At 46.4% G+C, this 17408-nt stretch overlaps 3 protein-coding genes across 5 annotated transcripts; 2 read left to right on the forward strand and 1 right to left on the reverse strand.

Annotated features, from left to right (window-relative positions):
- Positions 1–1367: 1367 nt before the first annotated feature.
- On the forward strand, positions 1368–10496 carry LOC132463179 (zinc finger protein OZF-like). Of its 2 annotated transcripts, none has more exons than XM_060059132.1 (3): positions 1368–1844; positions 7908–8052; positions 8467–10496. In XM_060059132.1, exons 1-3 carry the CDS (start codon positions 1836–1838, stop codon positions 9798–9800), a joined length of 1488 nt encoding a protein of 495 aa, XP_059915115.1. In that variant the 5' UTR covers positions 1368–1835; the 3' UTR covers positions 9801–10496. The 2 variants fall into 2 exon arrangements, with proteins under 2 accessions (XP_059915115.1, XP_059915114.1); XM_060059131.1 differs by lacking the exon at positions 1368–1844 and adding an exon at positions 7174–7369.
- Positions 1842–4050, reverse strand: LOC132463182 (pyrin-like). Its single transcript, XM_060059135.1, has one exon. It carries the CDS (start codon positions 3806–3808, stop codon positions 2747–2749), a length of 1062 nt encoding a protein of 353 aa, XP_059915118.1. The 5' UTR covers positions 3809–4050; the 3' UTR covers positions 1842–2746.
- Positions 10497–10789: 293 nt separating the features above from the next.
- Positions 10790–15617, forward strand: ttc19 (tetratricopeptide repeat domain 19). 2 transcript variants are annotated; one of them, XM_060059133.1, is made up of 10 exons: positions 10790–11144; positions 11696–11787; positions 12300–12410; positions 12516–12554; positions 12681–12737; positions 12842–12903; positions 13451–13575; positions 13869–14023; positions 14704–14866; positions 15238–15617. In XM_060059133.1, exons 1-10 carry the CDS (start codon positions 10973–10975, stop codon positions 15405–15407), a joined length of 1146 nt encoding a protein of 381 aa, XP_059915116.1. In that variant the 5' UTR covers positions 10790–10972; the 3' UTR covers positions 15408–15617. The 2 variants fall into 2 exon arrangements, with proteins under 2 accessions (XP_059915116.1, XP_059915117.1); XM_060059134.1 differs by having other exon boundaries at positions 10790–11094.
- Positions 15618–17408: the final 1791 nt, after the last annotated feature.

Genomic DNA, 17408 nt, shown 5'->3' on the forward strand with positions numbered 1-17408 from the left:
GCCAGCCATAGACATGAGGCTCATAGTACCCTAACCGGAAGCTGTTCAATTTTAATTTACCGTTGCCATGCTGGATATTAACAAAGTACTTTTAAATAAGTTACCGTGGGGGTCATCTTCCGGTTTCTAATGAAGATTAGCAAACGGGGCGAGATGGAAAAACGGGTTACCAATAGGCAAACAGGACTTTATATAAAGTGATGCTTTTGTGCAGCCTCATTGAGAAATGAGGGCATACTGGGCTTGGATGGGGTCAGAGCCCTTCTAAATACGGGTCTAAAACTCATAACTCGGAAGTAAACAAACGAATTCATTTGAATTAATTCGGTTTTACTTTTGGTCACAAATATGCAGTGCATTTAAAACGAAGTAACACACTTCTGCAACTGAATATGCATTATTATACCCTTTATTTAACCAGGTTGAGTCATTGAGATTAAAAATCTATTTTACAAATGACCTTGCCAAGATGGAAAGCACACAGCGTCAAAACAAGACAAAGTGCAATAGTAATACATTTAGTTCATTGACTAAAACATTTGCAATTTCTAATGGGAGTCCGACATCAAACTCGACAACAGCTTTAAATTCAGTAACTAGGTCTTGCAGCTTATTACAGGAATATGGTGCAAAAACCTTAATTGCCTTTTTCACAGTTCTGTCTGCGCTTCAGCAACAGTCATAAGGACCATAATGCATATGGTCTGCCAGGTCCGTGCAGAGACCTTGAGGAGCAGGGGCTCTGATCAAAAAAGGGCACATGGAACAAGATTTAACAATGTCATCTTTATTTTTTAATGAATTATCCTTAACTAAATGTATTGTGTAATCTTACAATCTTATGTAGAAGTATCCATAATATATCCCAACAGACAATGTGAAATTTTACATAATACTAAATCCACAATTTAACCTAAATTGACATCTAAAAATGAAGCATGGGGCCTTACATCAGACTCCATTCACATGAATAAAAAATGCAACTGTTATTCAACCAATGTAACTTTACATACAGTATTGATACTATATCAAATTTTACATAATACTAAAACAATACTGTACACCTTAGAATGAAATATGGAGCTTTACATCAGACTACATTCACACAAATATTAACTATGTAAAATGCAACTTTCTGACATACTATGTGATTGAGGCTAACTACTACAATCAGAATGAGAAAATGTTTTTTGTGAATATTCTAAACTATTAATTGCATACTGATTCGCTATAATGCAAAATATAAGCAAGGGGTTACCTGTAGTAAGTAACAGCCCACCATTAGCAAGTAATCCAGCAAACAATAAGAAAATGTATTTTTATTGATTTGTGGTGATTTCTTTCCTGAAACAGTTCCATGGTAAAGTCTATGCCACCAGTCTGGGGGGTGTAATTTGTAAGACAGATAGCAGCCGGAACGTAGATTAAAGTGCTGTTCTCGCAGATATTCATGGCAAACAAAGTCAGTTTATTTTTCAACATAATCTAAATGGTTTTGGAAACAGACTGTAGTGATCTTACCCTGCTTTTCACCGTCTCTTAAAACAACTATACGATGCGCATCTTGAAAGCAGGCAAATGTGAAAGGTCGCGTTGATGATGACTATGATGTCATCTACCGGCAGCGCAGGTAGACGAGGCTACCAACTTTACTTCTATATTATTAATTTCAGACACTAGCCTGCCTTAGAGACCTGCTGGGATCCAAGGGGCTGGAAGGACCTTCCAGGTGGGCTGCTAGGATAACCAACAGAGAGCTCTGGAGTAACATCTGCTCAGCTTAGAGGATTTCAACTGAAGAAACAGGAAGAATCATCGGACGAACACACGAGAACATGCAGTTGGTTCGACTGAGTTGTTTATTACCATTATGCTTTAACAACGAATATAACTGAAGAATAGTCACTTAAAAGTACAAAATAAACAGAACAACACAAAGAATAGTACCAAACATTACCGATCATTAACAGTTATGTACGTGTCATTGACTCTTAGCGCCTTTATTTCTAAAAGGCAACTAACGACACTTGGTGACTAATTTAGACCATAAGTAATGTAATGTAAGACAATAATAAACACAATCCTAGATTAGCTTCAGACGAGAGCAGAGACAGGAAAGAGCAGGATGGAGAGGAGAGCAAACAAGACAGTCACAGTACTCACACATGGGGAGAATCTTTACATGTAGTCACTTTGAGCTTTGTGTAAGTGTTTAATACATGAAGGGTTGTATGGTGGCGATTAAGTCATATACTGGTTCATCAACTACGAACCTTTGCAATTCTTCAGTGATTTAAAACGTTTGATCAATCTCAAAATGATTAAAAGAGGGTTTTAGGCCACAAAAACTTTTTGTTTGTATTACACTGAGACAGTATTTCTACTGAACACTATTGGACTGGAATGTATCTATTTCACTGAAATGACCAATTACAATTATAATGTAGGCCTAAACATTACATTTTTTAAAACCAAAAGAAAAGTTAATAAACTACAATTATTATTTATACAAATGAATCCTCTTAAAATGTTCTACATAACTGCAACTGTTAACAATTTAGCGTTAAACATATAGAATAAATCTGGGGAAAACAGACAATATGTAATCTAAACCTTTATAAAGGGTTGTATTCAATAACTGGGGTTAGATTCTTAACTAACATATCCTTGTTAAATGACAGCATTGCAACATTAATGCAGTTATCTCAGATCTCACATAATAGAGATTCTAATTCAGGAAACAAAATTAGTTGTTCTGGTTGTTTGTATATGGTATTATCCAACAACGGTCCTTGTCTGTTTGATTGACAGGTGAGATGATGAGGGGGGCAGAGTTGTTACCTTTATAATCATGGCGACCTGGGAAGAGGATTGGATAGAGAGGCTCACTAAAGGTGCAGCCAGTAGCAGAGTAGATATGAACCCTGGCTTCCACATCATAGAAGGAGACCAGACCCTCATCATAATCAACAAACACCCCCACCTTCTGGAGCCCAGCTCGAAGAGGGAGATGGACGTTTGGGTTATCTCTGAATATCAACACATCCGTGTCAGATAAAAGAGTCCAGTAACCCGCCTCAGGGGTCGTTTTTACCCTACATTTTCTGTTGATGGACTCTCTTGCCACTCCTAAACGCCACAAAGTCTTGCCTTCAACCTGGACCTCAAAGTAAAATCGACCTAAGGAGAAGCTCTGCCTCGTGAGAACATATATATAATTTGTAAATCTCTTAGGGTTATCTGGGAGATTCTTATCTACACCTCCATCATGTACTTGTTTCCCATCCTCAGACAGGATGAGACTGGAAGCAGCTGTATCAGGATCCAGAGTCAAATCTACTTCATACTGCTGGACCCTCTTCAGTTCAGAATCATGCAGCTTCTTCATCTCCATGTTCAGTGTCCCCTCCAGCTGATCCAGGGATCTCCTCAAGGTCCCGACGTAAGAATGAGGACGGACCTCCACTGTCGTCCAGTCCCTGATGGCTGGAGGATTCTTCAGGGATCTGAAGGCCTGGAGGAAGTGGAGGTGGTCTTTAGTGTGTGAGAGCTGCTTGACCTCTGAGCTTCTATTGGTCAGATCTTCCATTTCCTGCTCCAGCTCTTTGATGAGGTCTTCAGCTTGTTTCTCCATGGATTTCACTCTCTCTTTAACCGTTTGGTTGAAATCTTCCCAGCACTTTTCAACACAGCCTATCAGAGCAGTGAAGACCTGCCCACCATCGGCTATCTCTCTGTCTGCGTCTTTGTTGCTCAGATCTACTGTGTCTTTGATCTCCTTAATCTTTAGTTTTCTCTCCTGGATCATATGCGGAACTTCAACCTCTATCTTCCCCAGTTGAGCCGTCTTTACTTCATATTCCTCCTTAAGAGGTACAACAGAATGGGACTTGTGGTCTGTCTCTGTGCAGAACTGACACACACACACACCTGTTCAGTCTGGCAGAAGAGCTCCAGAAGTCTGTCGTGTTTCTTACACATCCTGTCTTCCAGACGGTCCATAGGCTCGACCAACCGATGTTTCTGTAAGCGAGCGACTCTCTGATGTGGTTCCAGGTGGGTTTGGCAGTAAGAGGTAAAACACACTAGGCAGGACTTCACAGCCTTCTGCTGGGTCCCACTACAGGCGTCACAGGGAACTTCTGCTTGTTCAACAAAAGGCTGCTCTTTAACTCGTAAAAACGTTCTAAACTGAGCAGCGAGCTCTGATAAGAAGATATTGACCCGTAAGTCAGGTCTTGTGTGGAAAATTTCGTTGCAAACAGGACATTTGTAATGGACTTGTTCATCCCAGAACTTTGTAAGACAGGTTCTGCAGAAGTTGTGTCCACATGCGGTGGTAACTGGACTGTTGAACACATCCAGACAGATGGAACATGAAAAGTTCTCTTCGGACCAAAAAGTGTTAGCACAGGCCATTCCTAGACACAGACGACAAGGTTTATTTATTGAGCAATTATATATTTCTAATTCAAATACAGGAAGAGAGGTTTTAACTACTCCACAAAGTTGTGTTGTTTTGCTCACCTTGTTATTACTGTCTGTCAGACTATTAATTCCAAAATGCGTTTTATTCCTTGCCTGGAAGAGAGAACTTCCTCGTCGGTTTCTTTGGTTTCTCTGAACCTAAAGTTTCGTTTCCTCAACAAGACATCCACTCCTCTCCTCCCCTGACACCTGGCCCCTCCCCTAACGCCTGGCTCCTCCCATAACACCTGGCTCCTCCCCGACGGCACACGCACATGGCGTCACTCACTGCTATTGTGTCGGCCTCAAATGCGTAGATGTGTGTTCTCCTCTTTCTGGAGTTAAAAGAGCTGGTGCAAAACGAGAGACATTTGGGGGATTTAGTGGGTATTTGCGACTGTAACCGTGATGATTAACCGGTGTTGATCTATCCGGGTTTCCGGGGCTTCCCCGAATACTTTTTTATCCAACCCCGGGCCCGATCCGATTTTCAACAGAAACAGACAGAGAGCAAAGAGCTGTTTATTATGGAAAGCCAAGAAGGCCACAATCCGGCCCTAGAATGGCGCGGTAAAAGTGCAAAACCGCACGGTTTGGCAAGAATTCCGTACGGTTTTGAATGACTAATAGCCGCGGCTATTAGTCATTCACTCCGGCTATTAGTCATTCACTCCGGCTATTAGTTATTCACTCCGGCTATTAGGTATGCAGAACGAGCCCCTCCCTCTTCTTTGCTTGACCACTAAGTTTGAAGGCTGTCTAACCAATCAGAGCTGCAGTGCCTCGATGTTTCGCTGTAACATAAAGCTGTGTTGTCTTTACTAGTTTCACTACAATGTAATAATGACCACCATTAGCTAGTGGAAAATACATTTGTGTCTAGTACAGTGATATATTGTGTGCGAAATACCCGACAATATTCGGGGATGTCCTCATCCCCAGATTGTTCTCGATGCAGTAGCCAGCTAGGCCATAACATTACATAACATGAACATGAACTGAATAAATGCCAGGTATATAGCATATCGGAGACGGGCACACAATCAGTGCATTTGCAAATGAGAGCCTGCAGTATGACCGATCTTGTGACATTATTTAACCATCCATCTACAGCTAATACGATCAGACAGATACATCATTGATCACATATAAGCCCATTACAAGCCCAACATCACCACGGCAGGTGCGCTCTCTCTCGCACATTCACACAATCACTCCAACTTCTCCAACTCCAAGGCAAGACTGTTTCACTAAGACCACAAACAACCACAACTAAACAGCCTACATATCCGCAACAATGCACAACAATCAGTTCATTGCGTCTATCTTCTGTTTGTCGCACATTTGTGGTCTTAGTGAAACAGTCTTGCCTTGGAGTTGGAGAAGTTGGAGTGATTGTGTGAATGTGCGAGAGAGAGCGCACCTGCCGTGGTGATGTTGGGCTTGTAATGGGCTTATATGTGATCAATGATGTATCTGTCTGATCGTATTAGCTGTAGATGGATGGTTAAATAATGTCACAAGATCGGTCATACTGCAGGCTCTCATTTGCAAATGCACTGATTGTGTGCCCGTCTCCGATATGCTATATAGGCTACAGCTGGCATTTATTCAGTTCATGTTCTTCTGAGTGCGCAAGAACGGTGCCAATTATTGTCGTGTTTGCATTGTAATGCACAACTTTGCCCCTCCCTGTTATAAAATAACGCGCATCGCAACAACTTTAGCCAATGCAGGCTCCTATTGCTTTACCAGTGTGTTTAAAGTGTGTGCGTGCGTGTGTGCGTGCGTGTGTGTGTGTGTGTGTGTGTGTGTGTGTGTGTGTGTGTGTGTGTGTGTGTGTGTGTGTGTTGTCATGTAGGCTATAGATATAGATTGATTGTCTTGGCTTGCATCCATGAAATATTGTAACATCAAATAGAAACACTACCTTTAACAACTTGCTCCACACACACACACACACACACACACACACACACACACACACACACACACACACACACACACACACACACACACACACACACACACACACACACACACACACGTCACAAGATCGGTCATACTGCAGGCTCTCATTTGCAAATGCACTGATTGTGTGCCCGTCTCCGATATGCTATATACCTGGCATTTATTCAGTTCATGTTATGTAATGTTATGGCCTAGCTGGCTACTGCATCGAGAACAATCTGGGGATGAGGACATCCCCGAATATTGTCGGGTATTTCGCACACTGCCATCTCAATATATAGCCTAACATATACAAATATATCACTGTACTAGACACAAATGTATTTTCCCCTAGCTAATGGTGGTCATTACATTGTAGTGAAACTAGTAAAGACAACACAGCTTTATGTTACAGCGAAACATCGAGGCACTGCAGCTCTGATTGGTTAGACAGCCTTCAAACTTAGTGGTCAAGCAAATAAGAGGGAGGGGCTCGTTCTGCATACCTAATAGCCGGAGTGAATAACTAATAGCCGGAGTGAATGACTAATAGCCGGAGTGAATGACTAATAGCCGCGGCTATTAGTCATTCAAAACCGTACGGAATTCTTGCCAAACCGTACGGAATCCTTACGGATTCCGTGCGGTTTTGCACTTTTACCGCGCCATTCTAGGTCCGGATTGTGGCCTTCTTGGCTTTCCATATTCTAGGGCCGGATTGTGGCCTTCTTGGCTTTCCATAGATGTCTGCATGATGGAGGCTCTGGTTGCAAATTACTGCCATCTAGTGAAAGAAGGAGGAACTTTGCCAATATGGTAAAATGACCCCATGGCCCGGAAGCCGTACAGTGATCATTGATAATTTATATGGCGTGGTTCCCGCCGTAGTCTTCTATTTACTACCAGAAAGACGAGTAAACCGGACGGAATGGAGAACGATCCGTGTTTACCGGTAATTCAACTGCACGACTTTATCAAGTTTGAGTCTGGCATCTTTGGAGCATGTGTCGATGTGATGCTGTTATCTTACTATGGTTAAATGATCCTGGTAGCCAGTACACAGGCGTCTGAAATATGCAGAGGCCAACTTGGGTAAACATTTTGTGCCTGGGGTAACGTGATATCTCGCATGTCAACCCTAAAAGTCTGTTCGGTTGCACATACAACTTCTGTGCAGGGGCGTAAATTAAGTTTGAACAATGGATGAAGAAAAGGCACAACTTTATGCACAAAGTTGTGCCTTTTCTTCACCCAATTATGCTGTATGCGTCTTTTTTAAATTAAAAAGTAAAATAAATGATTTACTCTTCAGTCTGCAGTTTTTTTGTTGTGAATCATTGATATGACTTTATTTGGTTGTGTCAAACAGTAGGGTGCATTCATGCATCCAATGTATCCACCCTCAACATGTGCACCCATTTCTGCTGTCTCCAAAATCCTTGTTTCCCAGTCTTGTCAAGAGTATAATCTCTTGGATCGTCTACTTCCAGGGATCCAAAGACAAACCCAACGGCATCCTGATTAAAACAGAACCGGACTCTGAGGGAGTCTGTCCATGCCCGGTCCTTCGGAGGCTCTCAGTCCGACTGACAGACTGCAGCTCCAGGCTGGGCGCACAGGACAGCAAATATCTCCGTAAGAAATCAGCGCATTCAAAATAAAATTAATGCTGTTATATACACAGAGAATACATAATTAAAAAAATATATGCAAACAAAAAATTTATATGTCATATAATGCAAATATAGAAGGCAATAAGCAGTTATTAAAAGAGAATCAATTCTGATATCTGTGGACCAATGAATATAACGTTCTGCTGAGCAATCATTTGCGTCGAAACCTACGCAGAGTTCTGTGCATGTGGCCCCAGGAGTTTTTCTTGGTTGTTTAGAGAGGCACATTTTTTAAGTTTGAAGAAGCTCGTACCGTTCTCCGCAGGCAAGTAATCCATCCTCCAAACTTACATGCACGTTCGAGAGGATGCTTGACCGGGCCGGTGAGTCCCCCATTCCAATCTGGTCTTTAACCTTTAACCTGTGACCCCTACAGGAGACCGCCTGGACAGGCTGAAGACGAGGAAGGGGCGCGGCATGTCAAACATTGGCCGGAAGATGATCTACTGCTCCATGTGCAGGAAGGGCTTCTACAAGCAGGCCCACATGGAGGCCCATCGCCGGGTCCACTGCGGCCTCCCGCCCAATCAGTGCTGGCAGTGCGGCAAGACCTACCCCACCCTACAAAGCCTGGTGCTGCACCAGCAGACCCACGGCCGCAAGGAGCAGTACCGGTGCTCCCACTGCGACAAGAGCTTTGTCCTCAAGCGAGACTGGAAGGCCCACCACCGCACCCACTCCGGCACCATGCCCTTCAAGTGCTGGTTCTGCCAGGACGGCTTCGGCCACCAGGAAGCGCTGGACCAGCACCTGGACTCGCACAAAGACGAGGAATGCTACCGCTGCAAGGTTTGTGACAAGCGGTTCATCTCCTACCAGGGCTTGAACTCCCACTGCCAGTCACACCAGAGGAGGCCGCTGCTGTCGTGCGCCCAGTGCGACAAAGCCTTCAGCAATCCACAGAGCCTGAAGGTCCACCAGGTGACGCACTCCAGCCAGAAGCCGCACGTGTGTCCGGTGTGTGGGAAGGACTTCAAGCTGCCGGGGGGCCTGCAGTCCCACCTGCTGACCCACGGGGAGGAACGGGCCTATCGTTGCTCCTGGTGCGACAAGCGGTTCAAGCGGCTGCAGGGCCTCCAGCTGCACCACCTCGTGCACCTGGGCATCAAGCGCTTTGAGTGCGCCGAGTGCGGCAAGCGCTTCACGCAGCAGTCGCACCTGACGGCCCACCGGACCACGCACACGGGGGAGCGGCCGTTCCTCTGCACGGCGTGCGGCAAGCGCTTCACGCAGTCCTCCCACATGCGCTCGCACACCAGGCTCTTCCACTGCGACGACAAGCCCTTTGCGTGCGACGACTGCGGCAAGAGCTTCGCCATCGCCCACTACCTGAAGATGCACCGTCTGAGCCACACCAAGGAGAAGCTGTACAGCTGCTCCTACTGCAACAAGGCCTTCTCCTACCACAACTCGTGGAAGGCGCACGAGAGGACCCACACGGGGGAGAAGCCCTTCCAGTGCGGCGAGTGCGGGGAGAGGTTCGTGACGTCGGCTGGCCTGCAGTGCCACCGGCGGTCGCGGCACACGCGAGAGAAGAGCCACTACTGCGCCACCTGCGGCCGGTTCTTCATGACCGGCTCGCAGCTCCGCCTGCATGAGCTCAGCCACAGCAAGGAGCGGCCGCACGCCTGCCGCTGCGGCAAGGGCTTCAAGACCAAAGGGGTGCTGAAGAAACACGTCAAGACCTACCCCGACCACCAGGACCTCTGAGGGGTCCGGTCACGCTCACTCAACCCTGGGAGGATCATGCAGGTTCATGGACTCGGATCATCAAGACCTTGTGTGTGTGTGTGTGTGTGTGTGTGTGTGTGTGTGTGTGTGTGTGTGTGTGTGTGTGTGTGTGTGTGTGTGTGTGTGTGTGTGTGTGTGTGTGTGTGTGTGTGTGTGTGTGTGTGTGTGTGTGTGTGTGTGTGTGTGTGTGTGTGTGTGTGTGTGTGTGCCCTTGGAAGATGCACCAAAGGAAATATGGAGGTGGGATCACTTAAAATGTGTTGACCTCAGGTGTGCAGGTCAATAAACACTTTATTTATTTTTGTCTGAACGAATGCGTGTAAATTCAATGTTTGAGTTCAACATTTGTTGGCTGTTAATGCCAAATAAAAATCAATAATTAAAGGGCCCTATTTTAACATCAGGCTGGTCCTTGGTGTTGGACCAAGGAAGGCCTTGTTTGTTGGCATGTTTAGAAGGGGCTGTATGTGGGACAAATGTGGACTATGAAGGTGTTTATTTTGGTACCTGTCGTATTTGTGATGTATTATTTTTTTAAAAAATGAACAGCCGGGATCTGTTACTATAACTTTATTTTTTGCGAATGGTTCATATTGGTGTGAAGATATGTATAGTTGCAACGGTGATGGCCTGCATTCTCACAATAAAAACTGGTCCTCGTTCTCCTGAAAGTCAGCACACGGCAGTGTTACTACAATATTGTCCTTAAAACTCCAGCCATGACTTTGGAAAGTTAATAGATATTTTATTTTGAAGCAACGTCTTCAACGTCTGTACGCGCTAGCATTCCACGGGTTAAATCAGGTTGGGCCCCCCAAAACATGTATGTTATATGCTATGGTATGACAAAAAACTGATTAAAAATTACGAACACATTAAAAAGATCTACTCGTTTCCTGGTTGCACATTAATAATTTATGTATCTTCTCCATGGCAGCTGATTATCAAACTCGACTACGTCACATAACGTCACGTGCCTCCACGTCAGTTTTGTAAACATTAAACATGGCGACCCCCTCTGTGCTCCGTGCTCTCCTCCTGACTAAGAGCAAGCACGCCAAACTTGTAATTTGTCAAACCACACGCAGTATGTACCTGGGGAAACTCTTCCGGACAGCTCGGCTTCAGAGCTTGAATCAGGAACCGCTGCGATGGAGCTCAACATCCGGCTCCTGGTCGGCAAGGTCACGACAGATGGAAGAAATGGGTCGGGAGAAGCACCAGCACCATGGCGAGGGACCCCCGTGGAGCGGCGCGGTACTCGGGGCACTCGGTGCGTTTGCGACACGTTAACCCTGCCTCAATCAGTACACAGTTTATATGGTAATACCAGGAGAGCATGGCTAGCTCTCCATAGCCAAGACTCTGAACCTATGCCTTGACCTGATCAGTTGTTCAGTTTCATGAACCCAAAACATCATAACAACAACACACGCTACGGTGTGTGGCGGATTTCATATACAACATCGGTTATTATAATACTTAAGCATCGACGGTACTAAAAAGTATCTTCAAATTGGCGTGGGTCGTAACCATGGGTATAGCACGCCCCCTCTTTCTTAAACCTCTCAGCCCTAGACGCATGTTTCTAAATAACAAAGTGTTCGAATTAAATCTGAAACAGAAGGTTCACTGTTTCTTTAAACTACTAACACTATTAACCGTCCTTGGTAAAGTGACGAACCCTGTTGTCTTTGGGCATGAAGGTATGCCTGTTAAGCTTTCAGTTCTGAGCAGTTTCCAACACCTGAACTGTTTCCAAACACAGTGGATTTACCTTCTGCCCCATCAGAAATCAAATTCAAGGTAAATGGCCATTGGAATTAAACTCCCTAATTATGACTACTGATGACTTGTCATATTTCTTTCTGCAGCGTTTTCCTTCTTCCAGTCCACAGAGGAGGACACGAGAAGCGAGGCGCAGAAGAGCGAGGATGAGATCATTATGCTGTTGAAGAAGGCCAAGGTGAGACTACAGCCACCTGTGACCACTGCTACTTTGTCTCTACCAACTACATCACCACGCTATGCCTCCTGTCAGCGCTAGCATCACTTATATTACTGCTAATAATGATATTACGTGAAGAGGTTTTCAATGACCCCTTCGTGCCAGCTTTGTTGATTTGCTTTAATTTTGCAATGGTTGGACATTTACAATTATACTTTTTATGAATGACACAAAACAAAGTCACAAGATTCACAAAGGATTCACATGAATACAAACACAATCAACTCAATCTGATATATGAATAGATTTAGTCCTATTTACAGCTCTGTCTAATGATCAAATGTTGTAAATAACACTAACCCTAACCTTAACAGACAGGGTTGTATCCTATCGTGTGTGTGTGTGTGTGTGTGTGTGTGTGTGTGTGTGTGTGTGTGTGTGTGTGTGTGTGTGTGTGTGTGTGTGTGTGTGTGTGTGTGTGTGTGTGTGTGTGTGTGTGTGTGTGTGTGTGTGTGTGTGTGTGTGTGTAGCTCAGCATGTACAGGGGTCAGCTCCCGGCGGCGTCTGGTCTGCTCCACCAGGCAGTCGCTCTGGCCCACAAGTCCTCCAACACACAGGCCATCATCTACACCTACAGCCTGGTAACACTCCCTCTCACACGCTCACACACAGCTAGCAACCCTTTTCCTTTGCATAACGGAGTGTTCCCTACCTCAGTCATGTGTGTGTTCGTGTTGCGTCTCTAGATGGCCAACCTAGCCTACGTCCAGGGTCAACTGGACAAGGTGAGCAACAACACCGTTTGACTTATAAATCAATTGAAATGCAGCCATTAAACACCATGCCGTTACACCATCAGAGGAAGCTGCTGATATTTATGAAGGCGCTAATGATCAACTCTTTCTTTCTAGTCAGAGAAACTTTTCAAAGCAACCATGAGCTACATGCTCTCTGGGGGAACGCCGGAGGTATGTCGACAGCGTTTAATTGAACACGTGCACCAGGGATACAAAACCAGTGCAACTCTCGAAAACACTTCACTGTCACTGACAGATTTTCTCTCTCTGTGCAGAACGACAACGGCATCATAGAGATCTCCCTGAAGCTGGCCACCATATACGCCGGTCAGAACAAGTAAGGGCTCCTCTTTCAGCACCTCTCCATCCAGTGACGACGCTGGTAGTTGGTGGAGCAAAGGTCTCGACACATCAAGTCAAGCGCAAGCGTATACTGAACTCTCTCGCATCCTTGTCTTCACCCCCGGAGGCAGAGGCGATCCCACACAGACACACTCATCTAGGCCCTTTGAATTTACTGGCCAAAAAGATAGGCGTCAAAATCATTTCGGTACCTTGGAGTCAGGACCCCCCCCTTGGCCCGATATGTGAACGGAGTCACGGGGGATGGCTGATATATATGATTTCCATATTTGAAGGTACATTTTTAAGGGTAAGGGTATTTTATATCCTTATACACTGACGGACTGCATAATGATTCGTAGCCACGGACAACTGCTTCTAACAAACAAACTCCCCGGACGTTGATGTTGAGTGGGTGGAAACGTTGTGTGGGGAAGCAGATGCGCAACACTGCAGGTCCTCTGACCTGAAGGGGGCGCCACGGGGCCGGAGACGGCGGGGAACGCCTGTGTTAACGGGTGTTGATGGTTCTGGTTCTGCAGGACAGAGTTAGCAGAACACGGCTACCGGTTCTGTACAGAGTCTCTGGAGGCTAAACTGGAGCAGCACAAGGACAGCTCACCCGACGACCAATCAAGTACCGACCAGTCAGATACCGACCAATCAGGTACCGGCATCTCAATCCCCTCCCTCTCCCTTCCCCAAGTAGTATGCAGAGCAGGTATACATCACAAATATGGTCTAGTTCTGTTATGGGGTATTATACATTAATATAGTACTAATGAGTCCTGAGCTAGTGAAGAGTCCAACATGGAGGTCCACCATATTGTAACTCTTCTCTGTTTTCTCTCCCTTCACTTTCTCCCTTCTCCTCTTCTCTACCTCTCCTCCTCGCCCTTTCTCCCTCTCCCCCACGCTGCCTCTCCTCCCTCCCCCTCCTCCTCCTCCTCCTCTCCCCAGAGGGTCTGAGGAAGGAGACGCGTCTCCTCCTGGGTCTGTGTTTGGACTCGCGGGCCCGGTACTGCGCGGCCACTCGCCGGCTGAAGCAGGCCACCCAGGACTACCGCCGGGCCCTGCAGATCTGTAGCGAGGAACAGGGCGAGACCCACCCTCAGGTACTGCTCCCCGAGCACACTCGGAACCAGAACCATCCGTACAGCGCCAGGGCACGGAGCCGTTCCCACAGAGACAAACACAGAGCAGTACAACCAGAACATAGAACGACGCATACAAGCGCGCAAACAGAACCGTGCTTAACCACAAGACTGAACCCTGCATACAGAGCAGAACACAGAACCACGCCTTGACCACAACTTTAAGTAGAACCATACCACATATAAATGAAGCACGGCCTATAGCTTAATGTGGCCCGAAGGAGTTTTGCATAAAAGAGTCCATTACAGAGTTGTACATCAATTTAAATCTGGTGACATGTGTTTTATACAATCCTACCTACCTATCAACTAAATTGTATTTGTAAATCGCTATTTGTGCAAGACTGCAGTACGTAGTGACATGAAGAGAACATGAAATATTGTAAGATTTATTATTACATATGGTAGCTGGTGTCTTATAAGAGTAAAGATTCAGTAAACAGTAACTCCTTTAAAAGCTGTGACGTGTGTTTAACGGCCCCGTGTGGTTCTGGTCGGGGCCCCAGGGGGTCGTCCTGATGCCTGTTGCCCTGGTAGTGGGCCCCAGGGGGTCGTCCTGATGCCTGTTGCCCTGGTAGTGGGCCCTGGTAGTGGGCCCCAGGGGGCCGTCCTGATGCCTGCTCTCTGCTGTCTCCCGTCAGACCCTGGTGCTGATGAGCGACCTGGCCACCATCTTGGACCTGCAGGGGCTCCACGCCGAGGCCCTGCCCGTGGTGAGGCGGGCCGTGGCGCTGGGCCGCCAGGCCGGCCACCCGGACCAGCACGTGCTGCTGGGGAACCTGGCGGGGGTCCTGCTGCACCAGGGTAACTCGCCTCGCCTCATACTGGTCCCACTGGTTCATCTGAAGCCTGTACCGTAGTCCCCGCCACGTTTAGCTAACTGGTGGGTCTCTGATCACACTGGTTCATCTCAACCTGAAGGGTAGTCGCCCCCCCCGTCGCCCCCCGCCCCCCCCTAGTAAAGCTAGCTGGTTGGTCTCTGGTCACACTGGTTTATCTCAAGCCTGAAGGTTAGTCCCTCCCCTAGTAAAGCTAACTGGTTGGTGCAGCCCGGGTCTCTTCCATGTAGGCATCATGTGTATTTTTACAGTTGAAAACGCATTATCCCCCCTATTATCACAACCCAACCCAAGTGTGAGTTAAGTGGTCTCTTGCCCCCTCTGCTGGCGGTGTAGGGGACATGCAGGCAGCGTTGGACCTGTACAAGGAGGCTCTGTCCCTGGCCCGGGCGGCCGGTGACGAGGAGGCGGTGGAGCAGATCCAAGAGGGGCTGATGGAGGTGAAGAAGAGGAGGGAGGAGCAGCTGAAGGAGACCGAGGAGGAAGAGGAATTGGATCTGAAGTGAGGGGGATGGATGAACGGTTAGGGTGGATAAATAGTTTTGGTGGATGGATGGATGAATGGATGGACAGACTGTTACGAATGTTTGATGAATGATCCTTCAGTGTTAAACTCTTGGTCCCCATGACCCCCTTGGACCCCCCCAGGGGGTCTCTACCGGTGTGTGGGTCAGAACCAATGTTTGTACCAAAGACTTCTAACAAACCAATGGAAATGACCATCTCCTAACCACTATATTGATGATGATAATAATGTAACCTCGCAACCTCAACCAAACCCCTACGGTTGACCTCATCCTCTCTCATCTCTCCTACTGTAAAGAATCGTTTGGTGTAGATGAAACCGTAGTATTTAATGTGTTTGTGTGAACATGGTACAACAGATACAGAGGTGTAATATAACAAAAATAATAAAGAAATATTTTCTCTCTGCAATCCCATTATCATTGTATGTTGAAAAAAATATATATATGTTTGAAGTTGTATTGTGTGATTTTTTTTTTTTTTTGTAGTGACTGCAGTCCTGTCATGCAATCAGATTCTACTGGTTCAACCCTTTCTTATCCTCACTGACAAAGCCATGGGCTCTTGCTGAGCATCACATTTAACATCAGCACCCTGACGTATACCTCTAATGTTAACATAGGTTTATCGTCACAGCGCCACTCTCCTTCTACCTCCAAAGACACGTGTGTTGGGGTTTGTGGCCTTTCAGTCAGCCGGTTCAGTCCATCAGGACACGTATAGGTTGAAAGTACTAAGAGTGTGTTAGGATATTGACAAGGCTCGAATCTCTGGACGGCTCTGGACCATAACGTGTTCAGTATCCCAGCCGCTACGATGGTACTTGGACACTTTATCCAAGGCGTCTCCCAATACCATGAGGACCTCCGTTATTAGCGCGGGTGGGAATCAGACCCCTAACCCTGGCGGTGTTCATGCCATGCTCTACCAGTTGACCCCATGGAAGGATGGTTGAGCTAGACCAGGGGGCTCTTTTAGATCATAGGTCATCTACCGCAAGCTTAATCAAGGGGAACCCCCTACATGCAAGACTAATGACATCTTAGCCACAGTTTAACACCCCTGTAGGTTCCCACAGTACTTATGCCCTCACACACACACACACGGCCGTGTTGTTTTGTCAGCGCTCGCAGTGCGTTCAGTAAACATGCTAATGATAGAGTTGTAGTTGTTCTAATGGGTGTTTGGGAGTTTTAGTCTGTTAGGGGAAAACAAAGCCAGCCACAGCTGGATGGTGTTGGTTAAACTTTCACTGTGGGAAGCATCACGGCTTGACGGACACATGCATATCTCTGAGGGTGTTTGGTTTTATAGCTGTGTGTGTTTGTGTCTGGGCATGAAACATGGCTTCTACTGAACACAACAGATTAACTCATCCATTGAATTTAAAAACAAAACAAAGCACAACTTTATCACAAAACATCCAGGACACCCAAACCCAACCACATAAATTGTGTGTGTGAGTGTGAGAGAGATCAAATAATCACTGTTGTCATGTTGACATGTAAAAAAACGATTCCTTATCCCCTGGTATCTAAAATCTCTCTCTATTCTCTCACACTTAGTTTTACTCTCTCTCTATCTCTCTCTTCTCTTTCTCTCTCCCTTTCACATCTCACCCTATCTCTCTTACTTTACGCCGCCCCCCCCAATCTCGCCCTCTCTCTCCAACCCCCCCCCCCCCTCTCTCTCTCTCTCTCTCTCTCTCCCCCCCCCCCCCCCCCCCCTCTCCTCTCAAGGTATAAATTGGGCTCGTTAAAGTGGAGAACCTGGAGCTCCAGAGATCCATCACAGCAGGTGCGTAAATACATAGACACACACACATGCACACAAACACACACACACACACACACACATACTTTGGCCTGAAGGTCTGTGGACAATCTGAGGACCGTCTGGTCAGCTGAACCCAGGATCAGACCAGCGCCACCTCTTGGATTACATTTCCCCGGGTCAGACGGCACAGAGCAGGCCTAAGACTA

Source organism: Gadus macrocephalus, chromosome 8 (genome assembly GCF_031168955.1).
Source record: "Gadus macrocephalus chromosome 8, ASM3116895v1".
In the NCBI taxonomy this organism is placed as follows: domain Eukaryota; kingdom Metazoa; phylum Chordata; class Actinopteri; order Gadiformes; family Gadidae; genus Gadus; species Gadus macrocephalus.

Bases quoted from the DNA above. Each gene is read 5' to 3' on its own strand.
- LOC132463182 (XM_060059135.1), bottom strand. From the start codon at position 3,808: ATGATCCAGGAGAGAAAACTAAAGATTAAGGAGATCAAAGACACAGTA.
- LOC132463179 (XM_060059131.1), top strand. From the start codon at position 7,346: ATGGAGAACGATCCGTGTTTACCG. The intron at 7,370-7,907 runs GTAATTCAACTG...GTCTACTTCCAG, and splicing joins AGAACGATCCGTGTTTACCG to GGATCCAAAGACAAACCCAA. The intron at 8,053-8,466 runs GTAAGAAATCAG...TGACCCCTACAG, and splicing joins ACAGGACAGCAAATATCTCC to GAGACCGCCTGGACAGGCTG.
- ttc19 (XM_060059134.1), top strand. From the start codon at position 10,827: ATGGCGACCCCCTCTGTGCTCCGTGCTCTCCTCCTGACTAAGAGCAAG. The intron at 13,576-13,868 runs GTACCGGCATCT...TCCTCTCCCCAG, and splicing joins GTCAGATACCGACCAATCAG to AGGGTCTGAGGAAGGAGACG. The intron at 14,024-14,703 runs GTACTGCTCCCC...GTCTCCCGTCAG, and splicing joins AGGGCGAGACCCACCCTCAG to ACCCTGGTGCTGATGAGCGA.